This window comes from Sus scrofa, chromosome 15 (genome assembly GCF_000003025.6).
Source record: "Sus scrofa isolate TJ Tabasco breed Duroc chromosome 15, Sscrofa11.1, whole genome shotgun sequence".
Taxonomy (NCBI): Eukaryota; Metazoa; Chordata; class Mammalia; order Artiodactyla; family Suidae; genus Sus; species Sus scrofa.
In genome coordinates, this window is record NC_010457.5 from 116228901 (window position 1) to 116254461 (window position 25561).

The 25561-nt window shown below is 37.1% G+C and overlaps 1 protein-coding gene across 4 annotated transcripts in view; it reads left to right on the forward strand.

Moving 5' to 3' along the window:
• SPAG16 (sperm associated antigen 16) overlaps positions 1–25561 on the forward strand; it is a 951825-nt gene that overhangs the window by 419749 nt on the left and 506515 nt on the right. For 3 of the 4 annotated variants that reach the window (XM_021076085.1, XM_021076087.1, XM_021076086.1), the window contains one exon: positions 20945–21088. In XM_021076085.1, coding sequence (XP_020931744.1) covers positions 20945–21088 — 144 coding nt within the window. Of the gene's footprint in view, positions 1–20944; positions 21089–25561 lie in introns of those variants that run through there. The other variant, XR_002339403.1, reaches the window with a different exon arrangement.

Here is a 25561-nt window from a genome sequence, read left to right on the forward strand (position 1 = left end):
TACATAAGCAAAGACTCGTGCATTTTTATGTGAGCGAAGTAAAGAGAGGACAAAACAGGGGAGTTTAAACAAACAGGGCTGGGGGTTGATTAACACTGCAGCAAAGACTTAATCATCTCTTCTGATCCCCCTTGAAGTGATTCCCTCTCCTCACTAAAGACAACAAGATGTTAAAACATAAACAAACTATATACAAGAGTGTGTGGGCACACACACACAAGCACATAATACAAAAATAGCTGGAGGTGATATTGGAGAACATTTGGTGTTGGAGAATGTTTGGGTAATTTTACGAGGGTGTGTGCTGTAGACCTTGTGTGTTGCAATAAGAAAAGTAATTTGAGGTACTTATAAAAGGTGAGTTGATTAAGCTGTGTGCTTGAGAGAAACAGAGGTGGTGCATACCTTTTATTTCTCTTTGAATTTGATAGATCTCAGGGTGAATAATAAATCATAGAATTGAATTTCTGTTCAGTTGCTCCTATTCTAACTATAATGTTGGGCTGGGTAACAACAGAAGCTTCAGTGCTTACCTGAGGATGTAGCCTGTGGCTGCTTGGATTACTTTCTCTGCCCCCTTTTCTTACCCAAAGTGGGCAGTTGGAAATAGCTCAGGGAGTCAGTATAACCCTCTTTATTTTTGCTTCTTACACCTGGAGTAGAAGGTAGAGTTCAGTAGCATCTATAATGCAGAGACAAATGCGTGGAAATAAAAGACTGGATGCAGTACCATCTTACTGCATGGACCATTATGGATCCATATCTGTCTACCTTATTCCCTCTTTAGAATTTATGCCCTACACTTTTATGTGTTTATCAGATCTCATTTTGGCCTGATTGGCCATCTAATTACCCCTCTTAAACTTAGACTTTCATCTTATTCATCAGTTCTGGCTGTATATATCTGGCAGCCAACCCTAAATTCAACTCATTTGTGTTTTTAAATAGCTTTACTGAGTCATTTTTACAATCTCAGTTCTTATTCCTGTCCTCTTTATCCAACTCCCTGTTTCCTCCCGCTCCCTGCCTCTGCCAGTCCCTTGGAAACTGATCAAGGGTTCCCTCACTGCTGCTCTTCAGCTTCCTCTAATATCACCAGCTACACACACTGAGTGCCAGTTAGTTCCCCTTTCTTGTTCCCATCAGTTCTGGCACATGGCCTGACACACATGAGGCATGATGATGTAAATTGATTCCGTTTTCACACATTTTTCCAATGGAGAAATCGAGACTCAGGATGCTTTATGTAATTTATGACAATTTCAATATATGTCTCTTAAATTCAAAAACTTACTTGTAAAAACATGTTGAAGCTTAGTCAATATTCTTTAATAATAAAGCAACCATACATAATTAATTTTGGCTTTCTAGTTTGTTTATCAAATCTGTACCACAAGAAGTTGTCAGTAGTTAAACATAATCATCACATTGGCTTGATAATTTTTAATAATTGAGCCAAGTTCAGGACAGAATTTTGTACTACACTTCAGTGTGTAAATGTACCTCATCTCTATGTCTTAAGTAGTAGTACTTAACAGTTATTTCTAGATTATATGCAGGTTATATTTTTAAATATACTCCTTGAAAAGATATTTTCATGATAGAGTGCTTACCATGAAGATGTTTGATTTTAGCTTAAAAAGGCATCTACTCTGTTACTAATACACTAAGAAGATGCGAAATGGAAAATTTTTATGTTCATAGCTATACAGAATTCTCATAGATTGCTGAAACATGAAATAACCAAATAAACTTTATTATTGAAATAGGTTTCCTAAGAACATAAATGTGTAATGAAACTTTTCAAAACTGTTAAACCATAAAGAACTACAGCAATTGCATAACATGAAACACAGTGTGTATAAAACTATGTAGCATAAAATGTTCAGCTACTAAGGTAGCAGGAAGCTTCCAGGAATTATTTTCATAAATCTGGAAGTAGTTAATCTATTTCCTTGATTTTCTTTTTTCCACTAGTGCTGCCTATCTTCCCCTGTCTTTGGAGTTTATAAATTTCATCTAGTTGACTCTTTGGATTTTGAAATGGTCTTTCTTTTTAATATTAGAACAACATCTAGAGAAGATGGAAGTTATATTGTTTAGCTTAAGAATATATTTTCCTAAGTTTTGTTTAATAAATAAAGCAGAACGAGAAGGAGGTGAGGGAGCAAGATAAATGATATCACATATTTATATGAGAAAACAGAAACATAATACATTTAAATGACTTTTCTTTAGAGTTCCCATCGTGGTTCAGTGGTTAATGAACCTGACTTGTATCCATGAGGACATAGGTTTGATCCCTGACTTGCTCAGTGGGTTAAGGATCTGTAATTGTCATGAGTTATGGTGTAGGTCTCAGACATGGCTTGGATCCTGAGTTGCAATGGTCTGTTATATTTGGCCCCTGGAATGGGAACCTCCCTATGCCCCGGGTGTGGCCCTAAAAAGACAAAAAAAAAAAAAGACCAAAAAAAAAAAAAAAAGACTTCTTAAAGGCCATGATCTTAAGAATTTTCATCTGGGAAATGGCCAATCTTGTGCACCAATCACTCCATGAAACAAAGATATCCAGCCAGTAGTACTAATGGGGGATGATATGATAGTATATTTTCCAAATTATTAAGTTGCATATTAGGTGTATATTGACTTTTCATATGATATTTGAGTTGAGTGTCAGTGGAAAATCTTTACATTTGTATATGTATTGATGGGATTTTTTTTCTTTTAAAAATACAAATCTACAATTTCAATGGAGCATTTCTGTTAGTATATAGAAAAAGTAACAAAAATAGCATTGCCATATAAATGAGCCAGAACACACAATCTCTCCTGCCTCTTATCTTGCCTCTGACTTGGATTAGTACTACCAGCCAGGTAGCAAGGCAAGGGGAAGACTATTTGGTACTACATCCCACTCCAAGTTTACAGTCCATATGAGGCTGGAAGAACATTGCACAAGGAAAATAAAGAGGAAATGTTGGTCTTTGTGACAATCCTCTGTACAGTATTAAGCCACGAACTGTGAAAATGCCTCACCTATTTAGTAAAAGTGAAAGAGATATTACTTTCCAGATCTGAAAATATATATCCTATAGAGCTCTGAACAAAATTGATATTACATTTTTAAACTTAAAGTGCCAGGGAAGAAGGAGGCGGAGCAAGATGACGGAGAAGTAAGAGGTTGCACTCACCTTCTCCTCACAAACACATCAAAAAAACACATCTACATGTAAAAGAACTCACACAGAACATCAGTGGAATGCTGGCATAAGAACTTAAACCTCCAAAAAGGGCAAGAAACTCTTGATGTAACTGGGTAGAACAAAGGAAAAAATAAAAGAGAGAGAAAAGAGAATCAGGATGGGACTAGCATTCCTGAGAGGGAGCTGTGAAGGAGAAAAGGAACCCATATCCTGGGAAGCCACCTGATGGAAAGATCAGCTGGGTCAGAGGGACCTCAAAGTTGCCAAGAAAAGTGCAGTAGCTGAACTGAGAATGGCAAAGCAGAGTGAAAGCTACACAGATCATCTGAATCCCTGGCTCAGACGCTACAGCCTGAGATGCTTGGGCAGGGGCTGGCCACTGAGACTTAGGCTCTGGAGGTCCTGGGGAGAGGACTGGGATTGGTGGTGTGGAGACAGCCTAAGGGGCTAAGGTGCAGCGCACCACAGGCAGGGGTAGCTATGGGCTGGGGGTGGAATGCTACAGTGAAGGGAACCCAGGAGAAGGTCCAGACCCACAGAAGAGGCACCATTGTTCAGGAGGGTGAGAGGAGGAGGGGTGGATCGCCACAGGAAACTCCCTGTCCTGAGCATGCATGCATGCCTGTGGGCTCTCAAAGAATTGAGTGGCTCTGATGGAGGCCATGGGCAGCAAGAACCCATTCACTAATCTATGGGAGATCAGGCACCTCTGGCAAAGGCTGCAGGTAGCAAAAAGCCACTTGGTGGTCTACGGGAGACCAGGCAGCTCTGGTGTTGGCTATGGGCAGTGAGAAGCCACTCGCTAATTTGCAGGAGACCAGGCTGCTCTGGCACAGGCTATGGGTGGCAAGAAGCCACTTGCTAGTTTACAGGAGACTGGCAGCTCTGGCACAGGCTGCAGGTGGTGAAAAGTCTCTTGCTCATTTATGGGAGACTGGGCACTTCTTGAGCATGCTACCAGTGGCCAGGTACCTCGTGTGTTGGCTAAGTGCATCAGGGGGCTAAGTGCAACATGGTGCCTATCAAGCACCATACATATTGCTCTTACTCCCCTGGGAACACACCTGTCACTGCAGTGCCCAGACACTTGATCACTGTCCCTTCCTAAGACCCTACAACTAGGAGCAGCTGGTACAGCACCTCCTGTGTGGGAGTGGACAATGTGCTTCTTGCATGGTCTGCAGGTGGCAGCAGCAAACCACCACAGTTATCTCTGACTCCAGAGGTGGGCGTGGCCCACTGCCACTGGGAATGCCTGAATAAAAATCACCTCAGTGGGCACCACAGAGAAGGACATTGCGATGGAACACCACCTGTTGTTGCTCTCGCTCCCCGGGAGCACAACCGCCCTGCTGTTGCCACTGCCAAATGCTCTGGGCAGTGCCCAGATGCTTGATCACTGTCTCTTCCCAGGAACCTGCAATTAGGAGCAGCTTGTGCAGCACCAACTGTGGGGGATAAGCAAGATGAGGTGCTTCTTGCGTGGTCTACAGAAGTCGGGGGCAAACTACCACAGTTATCTCTGGCTCCAGAGGTGGGATTGGCCTGCCACCACTAGGGGTCTGTGAACAGCACCACTTGCAGTCCCAGTCACCTCAAGGGCATCACAGAGGAGGGCATTGTGACCAAACAACACCTGTTGGTGCTCTCACACCCCTGGGAACACACCAGCCTTACTGCTGCCACTGCTGAATGCTCTGGGTAGTACCCATATGCCTGATCTCTGTCACTTCCCAGGATCCTGGAACTAGGATCAGCCTGTGCAGTACCTCCTATGTGGGCTAAGTGAGATGGGTTGCTTCATGGGAGGTCTACAGATGGCGGGGGCAAGCCATCACAGTTATCACTGACTCCAGAGGTGGTCATGGCCCACTACCACTAGGGGTCACTGAACAGGCACCACCTGCAGTTCCAATCACCTCATAGGAGGGCATTGCAATCAAACACTAGCTGTTGTTGCTCTCACTCCCCCGGGAACTCATGCTCACTGCTGCTGCTACTGCCAAACACTCTGGTCACCTTGTAGATCTGCCTAGAGATAATTACTACTTCCCAGGCCCTGCAACTAGGAGTAGCCTGTGCCACCTTCCTGCAGGTCCTTGTGGCTGTTGAGAGCCCAGTAACCAGGCACTGACTGGTGGCCCTGCCCATTGCCTCCTTCTCCTAGAAAACACACTGAGCATTCTGAGGATAACAGCCTGCTCACACCAAAGAAGGAGACAGCAAATATTTAAACTCCCACACCAAAAATAAATAATAACCCCCCCAAAAATACAAAGGGGTGCTCTTGCATAGAAGTAGCCTTACAAGATTACAATTTGGCTTCCCCAAACTCACAGAAAAAGAAAAACATAAGCAAGATGAAGAAGCTCAGAAATGATTCCCAGTTAAAGGAACAGGAGAATTCACCTAAAGCAGTCAATAATGAAATGACCTCTGCAGTCTGACAGACATTGAGTTCAAAAGGGAGATAGTGAAAATACTAAAGGAATTAAGGCTGAATATCAAGGAATTAACAGAGGATATGAACAGTAATGCAGATTCCTTTAGAAAGGAATAGAAAAATATGAGACAAGAAAAACTTGGAAATTAATTTGTAGAAATGCAAACTGAGCTAAAGGCAATAAAGAACAGAATGAGTAATGCAGAGGAACGTATTAGTGACAGGGAAGATAGAATAATGGAAATCACCCAATCAGGACAGCAGACAGAAAACTAAATGAAAAAACATGAAAGCAATATAAGTGATGTATGGGATAATATAAAGCGGCCAATCTACACATAATAGGAATTCCAGAAAGAGAAGAAAAAGGAATTGAAAATATATTTGAAGAAATTATGGCCAAAAACTTTCTAAATCTAAAGGAAACTGATATCAAGATACAGGAAGCACAGAGGGCCCCAAACAAGTTGATCCCAAATAGGACCACACAAGACATATTATAATAAAAATGACAAAGTTAAAGAGAGGATTCTAAAGGCAGCAAAGAAAAGCAAAGCATTAATTATAAGGGAACCTCCATAAAGCTATCACTGGTTTCTCTACAGATACACTACAGGCCAGAGGGAGTGGCAAGATATATTTAAAGTTCTGAAAGGAAAAAAATTGCAACCTAGAATAATCTATCCAGCAAGAATATCATTTAAAATAGAAGGGGAAGTAAAGATTTCTCCAACAAACAAAAGCTAATGGAGTATACAATACTAAACCCATTGTAAAAGAAATACTAAAAGGGCTTCTAAAATTAAAAAAAAAAGAAGTAAGAAGAAATAGGATGTAGGAAACCACAATTGGAAAGCAATCACTTAAGCCAGCATACAGGTCTAAACATGAACATGTTTTAAAAAAAAAGTCAAAATCATAGAATGTGGGAAGGAAAGTAAGAAAATTAGATTTTTTTTATTTTAATGATGACTTTGAGCCTATATGATTATCAGGCTAAAGCAAGCAGATATAGGAAGGGGTTAACATACTTAAAAAACAGGGCCACCCAAATCTAAACTGAATATTACATTCACAAAAACTAAAAAGAAAAGTGCTCAAGCATAAAATAAATGGAATTCATCCAACCAAAAAAAGAAAGGAATAAAAGAGAAACAGAATCTACTGGAAAACAAGGTTTAAAATGGAAATAAATACATATCTTTTTTATTTTTAATTTTTATTGTTATTTCCCCAATACTTTGTTTTCTACTGTACAGCATGGTGACCCAGTTACACATACATGTATACATTCTTTTTTCTCACATTTCATGCTCCATAATAAGTGACTAGACATAGTTCCCAGTTCTAAACAGCAGGATCTCATTGCTAATCCATTCCAAAGGCAATAATTTGCATCTACAAACCCCAAGCTCCCATCCATCCCACTCCCTCCCCCTCCCCCTTCGCAACCAGAAGTCTATTCTCCAAGTCCATGATTAACTTTTCTGTGGAAAGTTTCATTTGTCTTGTATATTAATTCCATATAATCACCTTAAATGCCAATGGACTGAATGCTCCAATCAAAAGACACAGAATGGCAGATTGGATTAAAAACAAACCTTCAATCTGCTGTCTATAAGACACTCATCTTAGGGCAAAGGACACATATAGATTGAAAGTCAGAGGATGGGAAAAGATATTTCATGCCAATGGACAAGACAGGAAAGCAGGACTTGCAGTACTCATATCAGACAAAAGTGACTTTAAAATGAAGCCCATAAAGAAAGACAAAGAAGGACAATATTTAATGGTTAAAGGATCCATTCAAGAAGAGAATATTACAATCATCAATATATCTGCCCCTAATATAGGAACACCCAGATACCTCCAACAAATACTAACAGACATAAAAGGAGAAATTGATGGGAATACAATAAGATAGGAGACTTTAACACCCCACTCACGTCAATGGACAGATCCTTTAGACAGAAAATCAATAAAGTAACAGAGATCCTAAAGGATAGAAAAGTTATATTTAATTGACATTTTCAGGAAATTACATCCAAAAAAATCAGAATACACATACTTCTCAAGTGCACATGGAACATTCTCAAGGATCAATCACATACTGGGGCACAAAGCTAACCTCAACAAAATTAAGATTATAGAAATTATTTCAAGTATCTTCTCTGACCACAATAGCATGAAACTAGAAATCAACCACAGGAAAAGAAATTACATAAAAACTTACTACATGGAGACTAAACAACATGCTTCTAAAAAACCAATGGGTCTATGAGGAAATCAAGAAGGAAATTAAAAAATACCTCAAGACAAATGGTAATAAAGACACAACCTCTCAAAATCTATGTGATACCATAAAAGCAGTGCTCAGAGGGAAGTTCATAGCAATACAGGCCTTCCTCAAAAAAGAAGAAAAATCTCAAATTGACAACTTAACCCACCACCTAAATGAACTAGAAAAAGAACAAGGAAAACATAAAGACAGCAGAAGGAAGGAAATCATAAAGATCAGAGAAGAAAGCAATAAAATAGAGATTAAAAAATAGAAAAAAATAAAACAAAGGGCTGGTTCTTTGAAAAGATAAACAAAATTGACATACCAATGGCTAGACTCACCAAGAAGAGAGAAAAAACCCCAAATAAACAAAATAAGAAATGAAGAAAAAGAAGTCACAATGGATAGTACAGAAATACAAAACAAAACAAAACAAAACAAAAACCCAAGAGAGAATACTATGAAAATTTGTACTCCAACAAATTTAACAACCCACAAGAAATGGACAACTTTCTAGAGACTTATATCCTGCCAAAACTGAATCAAGAAGAAATAGATCAACTGAACAGACCGATCACTAGAAATGAAATTGAATGTCATAAAAACACTCCTTACAAATAAAAGTCCAGGACTAGATGGCTCCACAGGCCAATAATACCAAACATAAAAAGAGGAACTCGTTACCCATCCTCCTTAAACTTTTTCAAAAGGTTGAAGAAGAAGGAACACTCCCAAAGACATTCTATGACACCACATCACCCTAATTTCGAAACCAAAGATATCACCAAAAAGAAAACTATAACAAGGATGTCTGCTCTGGCCACTACTCTTCAACATAGTTTGGAAGTCCTAGCCGCAGCAATCAGAGAAGTAAAGAAATAAAAGGAATCCAAATTGGAAAGGAAGAAGTAAAACTATCACTATTTGCAGATGACATGATACTATACCTAGAGAATCCTAAAGACTCCACCAGAAAACTGTTAGAGCTCATTAATGAATTTGGCAAAGTCACAGGATACAAAATTAATACACAGAAATTGACAGCATTTCTATACACTAACAATGAAAGAGCAGAAAGAGAAATTAGGGAAGCAATCTGTTTACCATCACATCCAAAAGAATAAAATACCTAGGACTAAACCTACCTAAAGACACAAGAGACCCATATTCTGAAAACTATAAGACACTGATGAAAGAAATCAAAGATGACACAAATAGATGGAAATATAAACCATGCTCTTGGATTGGAAGAGTCAATATTATCAAAATGAATATACTACCCAAGGCAATCTACAGATTCAGTGCAATCCCTATCAAATTACCAAGGACATTTTTCACAGAACTTGAACAAAATATCTTAAAATTTGTTTGGAAGCACAAAAGACCCAGAATAGCCAAAGACATCATGAAAAAGAAAAATGGAGCTGGAGGAATAAGGCTCCTGGACTTCAGACTAGACTACAAAGCAACAATCATCAAAACTATATAGTACTGGCACAAAGACAGACATATAGCTCAGTGGAACAAGATAGAAAGTCCAGAATTAAACCCACATACCTACAGCCCACTAATCTATGACAAAGGAGGCAAGAATATACAATGGAGAAAGGACAGCCTGTTCAATAAGTGGTGCTGGGAAAACTGGATGGCCACATGGAAAAGAATGAAATTAGAACACTCCCAAACACCATACACAAAAATAAACTCAAAATGGATTAAAGACTTGGATATAAGACCAGACACTACAAAACTTAGAGGAAAACATAGGCCAAACACTCTCTGACAAAAATGACAGCAACATCTCAGATCCACCTCTTAGAGTAATGACAGTAAAAACAAAAACAAACGAATGGGACTTAATCAAACGTAAAAATTTCTGCACAGCAAAGGAAACCCTAAACAACACAAAAAGACAACCCACAGAATGGGAGAAAATCTTTGCCAATGAATCAACTGACAAGGATTAATCTCCAAAATTTATAAACACCTTCTGTAGCTCCATACCAAAAAACAAACAACCCCATCAAAAAATGGGCAGAAGATCTAAACAGACAATTCTCCAAAGAAGACAAATGGATGGCCAAAAAACACATGAAAAGATGTTCAACATCACTCATTATTAGAGAAATGCAAATCAAAACCACTATGAGGTACTACCTTACATCGGCCAGAATGACCATCATCAAAGTCTACAAACAATAAATGCTGGAGAGGGTGTGGAGAAAAGGAACCCTATTACACTGTTGGGGGGATTGTAAATTGGTGCAGCCACTGTGGACAACAGTATGGAGATTCCTCAGAAACCTAAAAATAGAACTACCATTGGATCCAGCAATCCCACTCCTGCACATCTAGGCAGAGAAAACCACAACTCACAAAGACACATGTACTCCAATGTTCATTGCAGCACTATTTTCAATAGCCAAGACATGGAAACAACCTAAATGTCCATCACTAGAGGAGTCGATAAAGATGTGGTACATATACACAATAGAATATTACTAAGCCATTAAAAGGAATGAAATAACAGAATTTTTAGCAATATGGATGGACCTAGAAATTATCATTCAAAGTGAAGTCAGTCAGACAATGAGATACCAATATCATATACTATCACTTTCATGTGGAATATAAACAAATATACAGTGAACTTCTTTGTAGAACAGATACTGACTCAGACTTTGAAAAGCTTATGTTTCCAAATGAGATAGATTTTGGGATAGCGGGGATACACTAAGGGTTTGGATGGAATATAAAATTGGGTCGTGATGATCATTGCACAATTATAAATGTAATAAATTCATTGAGTAATATTAAAAAATAAACTATACTTTAAAATTTAAAAAAAAGAAAACTACAGGCCAATATCTTTCATGAATATAGATGCAAAAATTCTCAACAAAATTTTAGCCAACCAAATCCAAAAACATATAAAAAAGATCATACACCATGACCAGGTGGGATTCATCCCAGGTTCACAAGGATGGTTCAACATATGCAAGCCAATCAACGTCATACACCACATTAACAACAGAAAAGACAAAAACCACATGATCTCTCAATAGAACCAGGAAAAGCATTTGATAAAGTCCAACATCCATTCATGATTGAAACTCTGACCAAAGTGGGTATAGAGGGAACATAGCTTAACATAATAAAAGCCATTTATGACAAACCCACAGCAAACATAATACTCAATGGAGAAAAGCTGAAAGCCTTCCCACTAAAATCTGGAACAAGACAAGGATGCCCACTCTCACCACTGTTATTCAACATAGTATTGGAAGTCCCAGCCACAGCAGTCAGACAAACAAAAGAAATAAAAGGTATCCAAATTGGAAGAGAAGAGGTAAAACCGTCACTGTTTGCAGATGACATGATATTATATATAAAAAACCTTAAGGACTCAACCCAAAAACTGCTTGAACTGATCAACAAATTCAGAAAAGTAGCAGGATATAAAATTAACATTCAGAAATCAGTTGCATTTCTGTATACTAACAATGAAATACTAGAAAAGGAATTCAAAAATCATATACCTTTTAAAATAGCACCCCCAAAAATCAAATACCTGTGAATAAACCTGACCAAGGAGGTGAAAGACTTATATGCTGAGAACTGTAAAACATTCATCAAGGAAATTAAAGATGATGTGAAGAAATGGAAAAAGATTCCATGTTCTTGGGTTGGAAAAATTAACATTGCAAAAATGGCCATACTACCCAAAGCAATCTACAGATTCAATGCTATCTCTATCAAATTACCCATGACATTTTGCACAGAAATAGAACAAACAATCCAAAAATTCAGATGGAATCACAAGAGACCCAGAATTGCCAAAGCAATCCTGAGAAATAAAAACCAAGCAGGAGGCATAACTCTCCCAGACTTCAGGCAATATGACAAAGCCATAGTAAACAAGACAGTGTGGTAGTGATAGCAGAACGGACATACAGACCAAAGGAACAAAATAGAGAACCCAGAAATAAACCCAGACACCTATGGTCAATTAATCTTTGACAAAGGAGGCAAGAATATAAAATGGGAAAAAGACAGTCTTTTTTCAGCAAATATTGCTGGGAATCCTGGACAGCTGCATGCAGATCAGTGAAACTAGAACACACCCTCACACCATGCACAAAAATAAACTCAAAATGGCGTAAAGACTTAAACATTAAGACAAGACCATCAGACTCCTAGAAGAGAATATAGGCAAAACATTCTCTGACATCAACCTTACAAATGTTTTCTCAGGTCAGTTTCCCAAACAACAGAAATAAAACAAAAATAAGCCAATGGGACTTGATCAAACTGACAAGCTTTTGCATAGCAAAGGAAACCAGAAAGAAACCAGAAAGACAATGTACAGAATGGGTGAAAATAGTTTCAAATGATGCAACTGACAAGGGCTTAATCTCTAAAATATACAAACAACTTACACAACTCAACAGCAAGAAAGCCAACAACCCAATGGAAAAATGGGCAAAAGACCTGAATAGACATTTCTCTAAAGAAGATAATACAGATGGGCCACAAGAACATGAGAAAATGCTCAACATCCCTGATTATTAGATAAATGCAGATCTAAACTACCATGAGATACCACTTCACACCAGTCAGATGGCCATCATTAATAAGTCCACAAATAGCAAATGCTGGAGGGGGTGTGGAGAAAAGGGAACCCTCCTGCACTGTTGGTGGGAATGTAAGCTGGTACACCACTATGGAGAACAGTATCGAGGTACCTTACAAAACTATACATAGAACTACCATATGATCCAGCAATCCCACTCCTGGGCATATGTCTGGATAAAACTTTCCTTGAAAAAACACATGCACCCACACATTCATTGCAGCACTATTCACAATAGCCAAGACATGGAAACAACCCAATGTCCATTGACAGATGAATGGTTTATGAAGATGTGGCATATGTACACAATGGAATACTACTCAGTCATAAAAAGAACAAAATAATGCCATTTGTAGCAACATGTATGAAACTAGAGACTCTCATACTAAGTGAAGTAAGTCAGAAAGACAAAGATAAATACCACATGATATCACTTATATCTGCAATCTTATATATGGCACAGATGAATCTTTCCACAAAAAGAAACTCATGGACTTGGAGAATACCTTGTGGTTGCCAAGGGGAAGGGGAGGGAGTGAGATGGAGTGGGAGCTTGGGGTTAATAGATGCAGACTATTGCCTTCAGAATGGATAAACAATGAGATCCTGCTGTGTGGCACTGGAAACTATGTCTAGTCACTTATGATGGAGCATGATAATGTGAGAAAAAAGAATGTATACATAGATTTGTAACTGGGTCACTGTGCTGTACAGTAGAAAATTGACAGAAGACTTTAAACCAGTTATAATGAAAAAAGTATAAATCATTATGTAAAAGAAAATTAAAATTAAGTGCCAGGAAATTATTAAGACTTCATATTTTCACACTTTTAGCTGATTCCTAGAAAAGAATGAGACCTGATATCTTATTTTGACAGATTTTTAATTTTTTGTTTTGTGCACACCCTTGGTTTATGGCTTTTAATCCATTTTGCTTTGGCACTTTTAAAAATACATCTAATTATTTAATATTCTTTATTGGTGAGAAGAACTATGAGTTGCCTTTTCCTGAAGATAACAGCAAAAAATGTTAATATACTAAAGTGACATCTGTCATAATAATGAGGAGCTATATGTTAAATGGATCTAAAGCCATAATTCAAGTTACTACTGTGCACTTCTAATTTTTTTTTTCCTCTCCTCACTTTTTCATTTCCACACAGGAGCTAGAGAGATCTTTTGAATAAACATCATTCATATATCAATCTCTTACTTAAAGCCATGCAGTGATTTTAGAATAAATTTCAGTCTTCTTTTCTCAGACTGTGAGGCTCCAAGTGATCTAGTCCTTGCTTTCCACCTGATTCTCATTTATCCTTAATACAATCCTTGCCACTCTCTGTAGTCACCCTGGCCTTCTTTGTCCTTTAATACACTGACTCCTTTGAACCTCTGCCTTGTGCATGTGCAGTCACCTGTACCCAACCTACCTGCCCCTACATGATCCTAAAGATGCTTTTTCCTTCTTGCCATTCAGATTTCAGCTTGCCAGTCAATGAGGACTTCAGTTACCACCTCATTGAAAATAATGTTCTCTTCCACATCATTGTCCTATTGTGTCTTTCCTACAGTCGCTCATTTTATTGCTACCATTTGTTTCTCCACATTCATATGTAAGCTCCCTGAGAGTGACGTCTTTATCTGTTTTGCAGACTGCATCATAGGCTCTTATCCATATTTATTGAAATGAGTAAAAGTTACATGTTAGAATATCTGTAAATCCTGGTGCACAACCACATATAAGAGGCAACTATTAGCTGAGCAATGTCAGAGAAATCCTTTATACATATTTGTCCTGGAAAAGTGGATAAAAGCATATGCAATGTGTGAGTGTTTGCTGTCTTTGAGGATGAGTAGATAAGTGGCCACCTACTGTTCATGGGAAACACATTTTGATATTGATTCATTTTCAACCCACTGTGCATCTTCCATGTTGGAAATAATTAGAACCTGCAAACTGAAGTGAAGGAAACATTTACAATGCTGAATAACCTAAAGTGAAGACAGGGGTATCTAATTAGTTTTTCTTGTGACAATCTTTTTTGGATTAATATTCTTCTCTTTGAAAAGTCTAACAGTGGTGCTTATGTCAGTGACTCCACTGATAATTAATAGTGTTCACCATACACCTACACACATTCCCTCCAAAATATCCTTGTGTAATGCCACTACTGGAAAGAACAATTTCAATTAGAGAGGAGAGCTTTTGAAGTATATATCATGTGGTCTATTGTAAGGGATGTGTCCTATTATAAAAGAGAGAAAAATCTATGATAGAACATACTTTATGTAACCTGCCTGGTGTATTGTTTAACAAAACATTTTATGGATACTTCATCAGGACATGACTTGATTAAGAAGCAGGACTAGCATTCACCCACATTTTCTTTTTTTGAATCCTTTAGATGTTTTCCTGTACTATTTTCGCCCTAGTCACAAGCTTATTAACTTGGGAGTGAGGTGACAGGGCCTTTGTCTTTGAATCTTGCAATTATAATTAATAGTAAGTTAAAGGGAAGCAGAAAGGTTATATTCAAAGTTTAAAGTAAAATGACTTTGCAGCACTTCAGGCAGGTGCCAGGAAGATATTAGTAAGTGCTCATTATTCTTATTAATTAGAACTTCAGGAAGACATCTTTGAGAATGAAAGTCATTTTTGGTTGTTACAAGAGGGACACCTATTTGCAGACAGAACATGAGAAGAGAAACTGTGTTGTCTTCATCTCACCATACCCAGAGCCTCGTAGAGCCAGTCCCCAGGAACCAGCAACTGCCTGATGCCAGTTGTACACATGATGGCAGGGATAGGAGTCAGTGTGTCCATACTGTCCACTGTTTCCCTCAATGCATTCCTAAAAGCCATATTATGAAAGAGACAGTCACAAAGCTGCCTTATGTTCGTGTGTGAAAGTATTCATTATGGGGTTGCATTTTTTATCAGAGGATTTAACATCAGCTAAAGTCCAACAATGTCTGGTATCTATCAAAACCATGTGGAAAAATCCTTTTCCTTTTTATTTTCTCTAAATATTTATAATTTTAAAAACAATTTACTACTTGTGTTTACTTGTGCTTTTTTTTTTTTTGTCTTTTGTTTTTTTTAGGGCCACACACACAGCATATAGAGGTTCCCAAGCTAGGGGTCAAATCAGAGGTGTAGCTGTCGGCCTACACCACAGCTGACAGCAACGCCAGATCATTAACCCACTGAGCAAGGCCAGGGATCGATCCCACGTCTCATGGATACTAGTTGGGTTCGTTAACTACAGAGCCATGATGGAAACTCCTACTTAATGCTTTTTAAAAGAGTCATGTATTATGGAGTTTTTGTTATGGCTCAGAGAGTTAAGTTATTGAACCTGTGTAGTGTCTACGAGGATGCAGGTTTAATCCCTGGCCTCCCTCAGTGTGTTAAGAACTGGAGTTATCATGGATGTGGTATAGGCCTCAGCTGCACCCTGATTTGACCCATAGCCCAGGAACTTCCATATGCCACAGGTGCAGTAGAAAAAGAAAAAATAAAAGAGGCATGTATCGATTATAAAAGTTAACTTCATGAAGGGCCAGGTACAATGAAGTCCAATAATGTTCAATAATAACAGTAGCCAATATTTATGGAAAGCTGACCATATTTAGATGTCGTCCCAACTACTTTACACATATCAACTTATCGTAACAACACAACACCTTTATAAATCCTTTCCTTTTCACAAGTAAGGAAATTGAGGCTATAGAGATTGTCAATGAGATTTGCTAGTAAATTAAGTTCTAGACCAATAGTCAATCTGGGCAGGCTGGCTTCAGAGACCCTGCCTCTCTCCATTATGATAATGTTCACTGAGTTTCATTATGCGTCTAACACTATTCTAAGTTCTTCACATGTGTTTACTTAATTCTCAAAACAAAAAATACCGTATGAATGGCTATTCTTCCCACTTTTCAAATGGGAAGTTAAGGAAAAGGCTGGTGAAGTATCTCACCTAAGAATATCTAGTAAGTAAGTACCTGAGCAAGAGTTCAAATTCACAACATACTTGGGAGTCCATACTCTAAAACACCAGTCTACTCCATACCATGCAAATGGGGTGGAGCAGAACAGGGGTAGGCAGACTAGGACCCAAAGGCTCTATCTGGCCCACCACTTACTTGGGTAAATGAAGTTCTCTTGGAACACAGCCTTCCTCACTCATTCATGTTCTGTCTGTTGCTGTTACAAGCTAAAATGGTAGAGTTGAGTAGTTACGGCAGAGACCATATGGTCCATAAGCCTAAAACTTTTACTCTCTGGCCCTTTACAGAAAAAGTTGTCCAACCTCAGCTTTCAATCATAAGTACATCTTGTTGATCATTATTTATCTATTTCTCCACCACTCTGAACCAAGCCAATGCCCAAACCTTCCAGAAAATGACCTTTCACACCCCATTATAAAAATGACAAAATAATTACCAATTCTTCAGGAATTTCAAGATGCATCTCAGTAAATCCCTTAGACAGAAATAAGACAATGTTCAGCTTGGCTTTTGCTCCTGTTATCATCTAAAAAAGGAAAAAGGTATTGAAGTTCTGAGCCCACTTTCCAGAGAGCCAGGGGTTCTGGAGACCATCTGCTCAAATTCATAGCCCCTCGCTCTGCTACTTCCTGGCTTTGTGGCCTTGAGCAGATCACTTACCCTCCATGTGCTCCAGTTCCACATCTGCAAAATGTGAATAATAATAGAATAAGCTGTAGGGAGGTTGTGGCCACTAAATAAGTTAATTATGAAATTTTGGGGTCAGGAACTGACTCCTATAAAGTGTTAGTTATTTCTCCCATTTTTCAACTTCTTCAAAAGACTGATTCCAAGATAAATAGAATGATAGAAAATGAGGCCTGAGTATACAGGGGAAATTCTTAACGAAGTGCCTATGGAACTGATGTTTATTAAATATCCTGTGCATTTATTCTTTATTTATTCTTTAAAGAGAATATTTATTCTTTAAAGAGTACTGCATAAAAGTTATTAAAATGTTAATGCCTTCTGATAACTTGACATACAGTACATAGCTCATAATATTAGCATGAGAAAACAAATTCAAGGGTTTGTAAAAGTACAACATGTGGTACCTCAGCACAAACACCTTTGTAGACATAATGTAGTAGGAGTGCTATTCACCCGCTTCTCTTTCATAAGCAAAGCATTTTAATTGTAAAGAATAGGGTCCTCTAACAATTTAAAGATTATTACATCAGATGGTACCCTCCTCTGATATATATGATGACAATTCCTAGATGTATTTTTAACTCAGTGCCAAGTAATGACTAAATAACTTAAACCTTTACTGGGAACTATAATATCCCCGATCTCTGTTACAAGAATTATAGATATTTATGTATAAGAAATAAGCTATGAATGATTCATTCGAAGTAAAAATACCTAAAATAAATGAGCCTCAAACTAAGACCATCCTAGATTCAAAGTCAGCCTCCCTCCATTGTCAAACTTGGACAATTTATTTAATATCTCAACATCTGTTTACTTAGTCATAAAATAGCAAAACTCACTGTATTGATGTCAATTCCCCAGTCAGACATTTGACAAGTATTAACTTAATAGGTCATGTGTGCCAGCGACTGTTAGGGTTGAGTATACAGCAAGTGTACAGCAAACAGACATAAACTCCTGCCCTCATGAACTTTCATTCTACTTGCTGTGAGAATCAGGCATTTAGAACAGATTCTGGTGAATATTAAGTTTTCAAACAATGCTAGATATTGTTATTGACGATGATGAGAAGGAAGAGGGGAGGATTTCAGACACCAGTGCCCTATTATAGAGTTGGTAATAAGACTCAACTTCACTATATTCTGTATCAGGGGAGATATTTCTGGTCAGTGGCCCTTAATCTGTATTTCCTGTCTTGCTCATCTCCCACAGGGAATGATCTGAATCTGGATCTGTGACTCTTGATTGCAGATCTTTATCCCTATAACCCAATCTTTTCTGGTGTACTTGTTCTGTGACTAACTCGATATGAAGTACTTATTAATCCTTGCTATGAAAATAGCATGTTGGAAATATTTCTTGTCATTTAAAGACCATTCCATGGGGGAAGTAAAATACCATACATTTTAAAGAACATCAGTGTTTGACTAAAATTGGTCCAGAATGAGTAGGAAAAGAGTCATATGTAGCTATGTTTTTTTTTAAGACAATGTTAGAAGAAGAGTATGTACACAAAGAAGCCAGAGAGTGTTATTAGTAGAATCAGTCCACGTGAAATGCAAGTGGTGTGGAAGGGGCCCCAGAGTACAGGGATCAGAAGAGTCTAGATACAATCTATTGCATTTGGAGTGGATAAGCAATGAGGTCCTGCTGTATAATACAGAGAACTATATCCAATTACATGTGATGGAACATGATGGAAGATAATATGAGAAAAATAATGTATATATATATATATATATATATATATAACTGGGTCACTTTTCTGTAAGCAGAAATTGACAGAATATTATATATCAACTATAATAAAAAAAAAAACTATAACAAAGAAGAGTCAAGAAAAATACTTTCAAAACAGATGAACCACCAGTATGTTTGTGTTTATGTATTTTTTCCTTAACCTGTACAAATAACTCCCCTCACTAAAGTCATTTTGGAAACTTATCTTTCAAAGTTTGTAAAGACATCAATGATTTTAGTTATCTTCACTTAAACAAGGTAATTTATCATCTAGTCAAGTGTTCATGTGTCTGCCAGGAAAGCTGTGAGCCAACATACATCATACTCAGTAGCTTCAAAGATTTAGTTTGCCTTCTTATGTGTGTTTGAATATAGAATTCATTTCAACCTGACATTTTTTACCTCTCATCATATTTTTCTTCTAATTAGGTTCTATAAATGTATTCCCCCCAATATGATATGTAATAAATTCCTTTCCTGAATTGGCCTTCTGAAAGTCACAAAGCAACATTATGATGAATTACAAAATAAATATTTCCTTCTACTGCATTTATTTTGAGCAACAAAGTGCTGGAGAGAAGGAAACTGTTTCACTAGAAAGAAGACCCTCCTCATTGGTTACATGCCTGTGAGTTGAATGTTTCCAACACTGATCAACTCTACAGATTTACAGAACTGTATAGGTCTAACAGGGGAATATTTTTCAGCTCAGAATTTGGGGATGTAATGGAATTACTGGAAGGGATCCATAAGGATAATCTTGGCTCCCATGTAAGCCCTGGAATTATCTACGTAGGTGTGGACCAAGACCATGATTTCTTTGGGAAATTGATTTCCTAAAGTCTAAATTGCAGAAGAAGGGAACAATGTCATTCATACAATGGACTATAAGAGAAATGATTGTCTAATTTTTATTGTTATTATTTATTTCACTTTATAGACAAGTAAATGCATTATGTATTTGACTTGATATGGCTATGTTGAGATTGAACACGTTTCTGCTAATATTTAGGCTGGCATTTTAATAGGTGCTTAACATTGGACACATTCGTCCCCATTACATTGTAAACATAGATGAAATTCTACATAAATAAGTTTAAAGAATTGTCATAGATAAAGTATTAGGCATTAACCTTGTAGACTCTTGATTTTAGAATGGGTTAGCTCCAGTATTTAACTAGCCACAATGATCATAATACTGCTTAATGTGCTCATCATTAATTTTACATACTTCTTTCTCATTTCCTTCTATGCCATTGTAGAGTGGGAATTGCCTTATGCATCCTGAATTCATTACTGTAATTTGTGTACTGTGCATTGACTGAAGCCAATTTAAGTGGTGTATTAGTGCAAAATTTGAACTCCTTTACTTTGTGTAGATAGTGGGCCATGGAGTTAATGTTTCATTTATAGAATTTATTATAGAATTATGATAATTTAGTAAAGATTCATGAACCTTTCCTGGATAATGCCTAATTTAAGTTGTACTGTAGTCTGAAACAAAGTTTTTTGTTTGTTGGTTGGTTGTTTGTTTAATAAGCATGGCTACTGGTCCAAATAGCCTGACATCAAATTTTCATCAGCATAACTTTCTTCCTGAAAAGAAAAACCACAGTTATTGTTTCAAAACCAGAATTAGACATCAGTGTTCACCTAAATAAGACTTAGATATGATTATTTCCTAAATAAACCACCCTATTTTTCAAATGAAGAATCTGAGATCTTATGAACCTAATTAGATTGATGGCATTCAGGAAACTATAAGTTAGAGCTCTAGCCAGTATGTAGACCCTGGCCCATCTGACTTCTGAGCCAGTACTTTATAAGCTGTCCTGCCTGGCTGAAATGGATAATCACTGCTATTCCATTTATTGTCAGTATGAAACCATTCACTATTATCTCCCCATAACTTCCTTTTCTTCTCTTGCCCCACGTAGCATCGTCATGCACCCCCACAAAGAATTCCTAGTCTCCTGTGGGGAGGACCGTGTCTGGAAGTTGGTGGCACTCCCGAAAGGCAACGTGCTTCTCACGGGACTGGGCCACACCGACTGGCTTTCAAACTGCTGCTTCCATCCCAGGTCAGTGCACACAACTCCAGAGCAGCCTAATCTCTCCAGCAATGCACACATTTACTTCATGTCTTTGCTCTGATGCCTTTTTTTTTTCCTTAAACCACTTTATTATTGAAGTATGAATAACTACGTAATTAATGTATACAGCTTGATAAATTTGGAGGTAGGTATACATCCTTGAAACCATCACTACAATCTATACCATAAACACATTTATCATCTCCAAAAGTTCCTCCTACTCACTCTTATTATTGTTATTATAAAATCCCTTAATATAAGACTACCTCAGCAAATTTTTAAGTACTCAATAAGTATATTTAGTTGTAGTCTCTATGTTGTGCAATAGATCCATCGGACTTACTCATCTTATATAAATGGAACTTGAAACTTTATACTTTGCTGCCTTAGGTACCACTTTTATCTGGCAACCCCACCTCTTTCACTGAATTTTGATAAGTGGCTTTCATTATATTGACTTTAGATTGATAGTTTTTGATATTTTGGTACATGTAAAACTTAGTCCACATGCTGAAGCATTTAAACTGGTCATAAGCTTCCCAGACAGGCATTATAAATGCTCATTGTACTCACCAGCTCTGACAAGAACCATGGACTTCTGGCCAATAATGCATGCCGGTGTTTGCTTTGCCTCTGTTAATCTTGCATCTTTTCCTCTTAGTATTTTAGTTATTTACCAAAAAGGATCAGAAGGTAGTAATCAATTTCTTTAAAAATTCAGTGATACTTGCTCAAGAGAACAAAGCAGAACTGAAGGCACTGAGCCTTGTAATTTTCAGGATTCACTGAATTTTTATACCAAAAGCATGAGGACACAGAAAGTAAGACATTGTAAACAGACATGCATTATTCTGGTGTCAGGAAACTCTGCCCACAGTTGGTGGTGGTCAACCCTATCCCCAGTCCCAACTGTCTTCTCATTTTCTTCATTATACTTAGCATTTATAACATTCCTCTGTCTGACTCTTTTTTAACACTCTCTGGTCTAATTACTTTTAGAGGCTCATAGTTCTTAAGGCAACTTCCTAACCACTCCTTGGGAATTTCATTCTTAGGAGGACTTTATTGATTTATCATGTGTTTACAAAACTTTAAAAAAAAAATCTTTGTCTTATCCTTGTATGGATATCAATGAAATTAGATTGAAATAAAAATAAGCACAAATGTTCAAAAATGTATGTTAATGAAAAGAGCGAATTATATTTTAATTTTAATTTTTGAAAATGTTTTCAAAATATAATTTTACCTTTGGTGCTAGATGTTTGAATTTAATTTTTGAATATGTAATAATTCCATATTTGGCATATGAATAAACAGGTCTGCACTACCTCTCACCTTTCAGGAACATAAAGCCCATTTTGCAAGCAGAGACAACACAATTAGAAGTGTAGCCTGTCGCTTACGTAGCTGCTTGGCATACTAACCAGGTTTCCATAATGCCCCATCTCCATGACAGCCAGTGACTCTGAGATTGTCTCATTAGTGTTTGACCAGCACACGGTCCTTTAATAGATCTTCCTGTTTTCCCACTCAATTACTGAAATTAAATGAGGTGAAATACATCGTTATTCACCCATAGTATGAATTTACATTCAGTGCTTTCTCTGTCAGAATTTTAGTAAAATTCAACTACATGGCTTTAAAAATAATGGGAGAAAATACATTTAGCTGTATGTGTTTTAAGGGAGACGTACTGAATAGCAAATATTCTTTTTGTAGAATTTCATTCTTAGGATGAAAAATAATAAATGATTAATAGAAATGACAACAAAAAGCTTTATTTTATTTGGGAAGATATCAGTTCTGAAGGAGTTTGTACTAGGCACGCAGACTTAGGGTTCCCAAGGGGGAAAGGGGAGGGAATGTGATGGATGGCGTTTTGGGGTTTTGAGAGTCAAACTGTTATATTTGGAATGTATGGGCAATGGGACCCTAACTGTACAACATAGGGAAATGTGTGTGATTGGGTCACTTTGCTGTATAACAGAATTTGATGAAACACTGCAAATCAACTCTACTTTAATAATAATAAATACATAAATACATACATACATAAATAAAAGCATGGAATATGTAAATGATGCAACTATGAGAATATTATAAATTAAATTAATAGTTAGACATAAAAATTTAATTTGAAGTAGTTGGGGAGTTCCCATCATGGCTCAGCTGTAACAAACCTGTCTAGAATCCATGAGAATGAGAGTTTGATCTCTGACCTCGCTCAGTGGGTTAAGGATCCAGCGTTGCCCTGAGCTGTGGTGTAGTTCTAAGACATGGCTTTGGCTGTGGTATAGGATGGCACCTGCAGCTCTGATTTGACCGCTAGACGGGAACTTCCAAATGGTGGCCCTAAAATAAAGACCAATAAATAAATAAATAATTGGGAAAAAAATCTATCATTTATACTTAAGACATACATGTTTGCAAATATTATTAACCCCTACATGTTGAAATTGATAAAGAGAAGGGATTTTGGAGCAGCTGGGAACTAGAAGGTGAATGTAGAATCTGGATGCCATGGAGTTAATGGATCAAATGAGGAATGGACATTTACAGGTAATGGAGCAAATTGGGGAACATAAAACCAAACAGACAAAAATACCTAAGATGCCTAGAATCTAAATAAGAGCAAGTCCTCTTTGTCCAAACCTTCAATATCTATGCAAACCTTATTACTTGTCCAGCTGGTGTTTATTCCCAGTAAATGTTAGCCACGTTTTTCTTTTCCCTAAAGATAATGATTGTTTTTATTAAAATATTTTCAACATTGACATTTTCTAACCAATTTTTAGCTCAAAAAATAAAATGTATGTGGAAAACTTTTAACTATATCATCCTTATACAAATATTAAACTATACAAACTGAAGACAGTTTAAAACTCTTACTAACAAAAGGTTCAGACTCCCAAAAGCTTTATTGTTTCAAAATAACACTATACACACAACTAAATCATTTCCTTCTATTGTTTATAGTAAAATTGGTTTTGTTTGTATCTAAGATTTTAAGTTTCTTAATAGAATTTACCTATCAAGACATTTTAGGAATGACATGGGTAACTAATTCCTGTAGAACGAGCAATTACTAAATGTTTACCACTAGATGGCAGTCACACATTGGTAAGGTAAAGCACCCTTTGCCTTTACTGGGTAGACTGATGAACTGGCTGTTGAAAGTTATCCATCGGTGGCTAAAAATGATGAAGGGGTGGAACAATGCAGATTTCTATTGGTTCTGCCTTTGTCTGTTGAAAGAGTGAAATGTACAGTGCCAAAAATCAGGAATCTTAAGCATAATCCAATGCAAAGTAGTCATCCTGCTCTGACACATAAAATCAAAGTTTCAGATTGCCCATTTTAGCTTCAACTTTGCAAATCCTGTTAGTTTTCTCATCTGCAAAATGGGTACAACAGTAATACCTACTTTTCAGTTTAATGGTAAAGGCTAAATACCATCATCTATGAAAAACACAAATTCTGTTGCCTGGCACACATATGCTCAATAAATGTTGTCTGTTATTATTTTTCATTCATTGACAGAGAATGTAGACATAGCTCAATTTTTTTTTTAATAAAACTGATAGCTTTAAACACAGTGGATTAAGAAGGACATTAATTGTGATGTCTGGGTTACACTAAGCTGGAATTAGAAGAATGCCATTAAACCATGAAATATCAGAAGATTATGTCTGAATTTCATACCAAGTTAAACATAGACATGTAAAAATTGAAAATCAAATATAATTAATGCAAAAAGATGTCTACTTAAAATATCTCTTTAAAAATTATACCAATAAGTTCATCTTATTTTGTTTTTATAGAAGAAAGAATTCTACATTTCCTTTTTTTAGGATTTGGTTGGCTAAAAAATGGCCAGAAACACCAAAAATTGCCTTTTAAAACAAAGGGTATTTAAAATAAATGTATTTTAAAATACTGTTTTTTTGGGGGGGGGGTTTCTTAGGGCTGCACCTGCAGCATATGGAAGTTCCCAGGCTAGGGGTCTAATTGGAGCTATAGCTGCGGGCCTGTGCCATAGCCACAGCAACATGGGATCCAAGTTGTGTCTGTGACTACACTACAGCTCAAGGCATCTCCAGATCCTTAACCTACTGAGCAAGGCCAGAGATCGAGCCTGCACTCATAGATACTAGTCAGGTTTGTTACCAGTGAGCCACAACAGGAATTCCTAAAAATACATTTAAAAATAAAATTTTTTTTTGTTTTTGAGGAATTAAACCATATAGTGTTTGACCTGCTGTATCCACAAACATGTATTATTATTTTTCATTCATTTAGTATAGCTTTGGGCAACCAAAACAGAGTTGCATGTCAATCTCCAGGTTGACTTTAAAGGATCAGTAAAACACACACTACACTACCTAAATAACATATTATTTGGTCTTTACCTATATCAGCCAACTGCTCAATAACAGTAACATTGTCTTGAATGTAAAATAC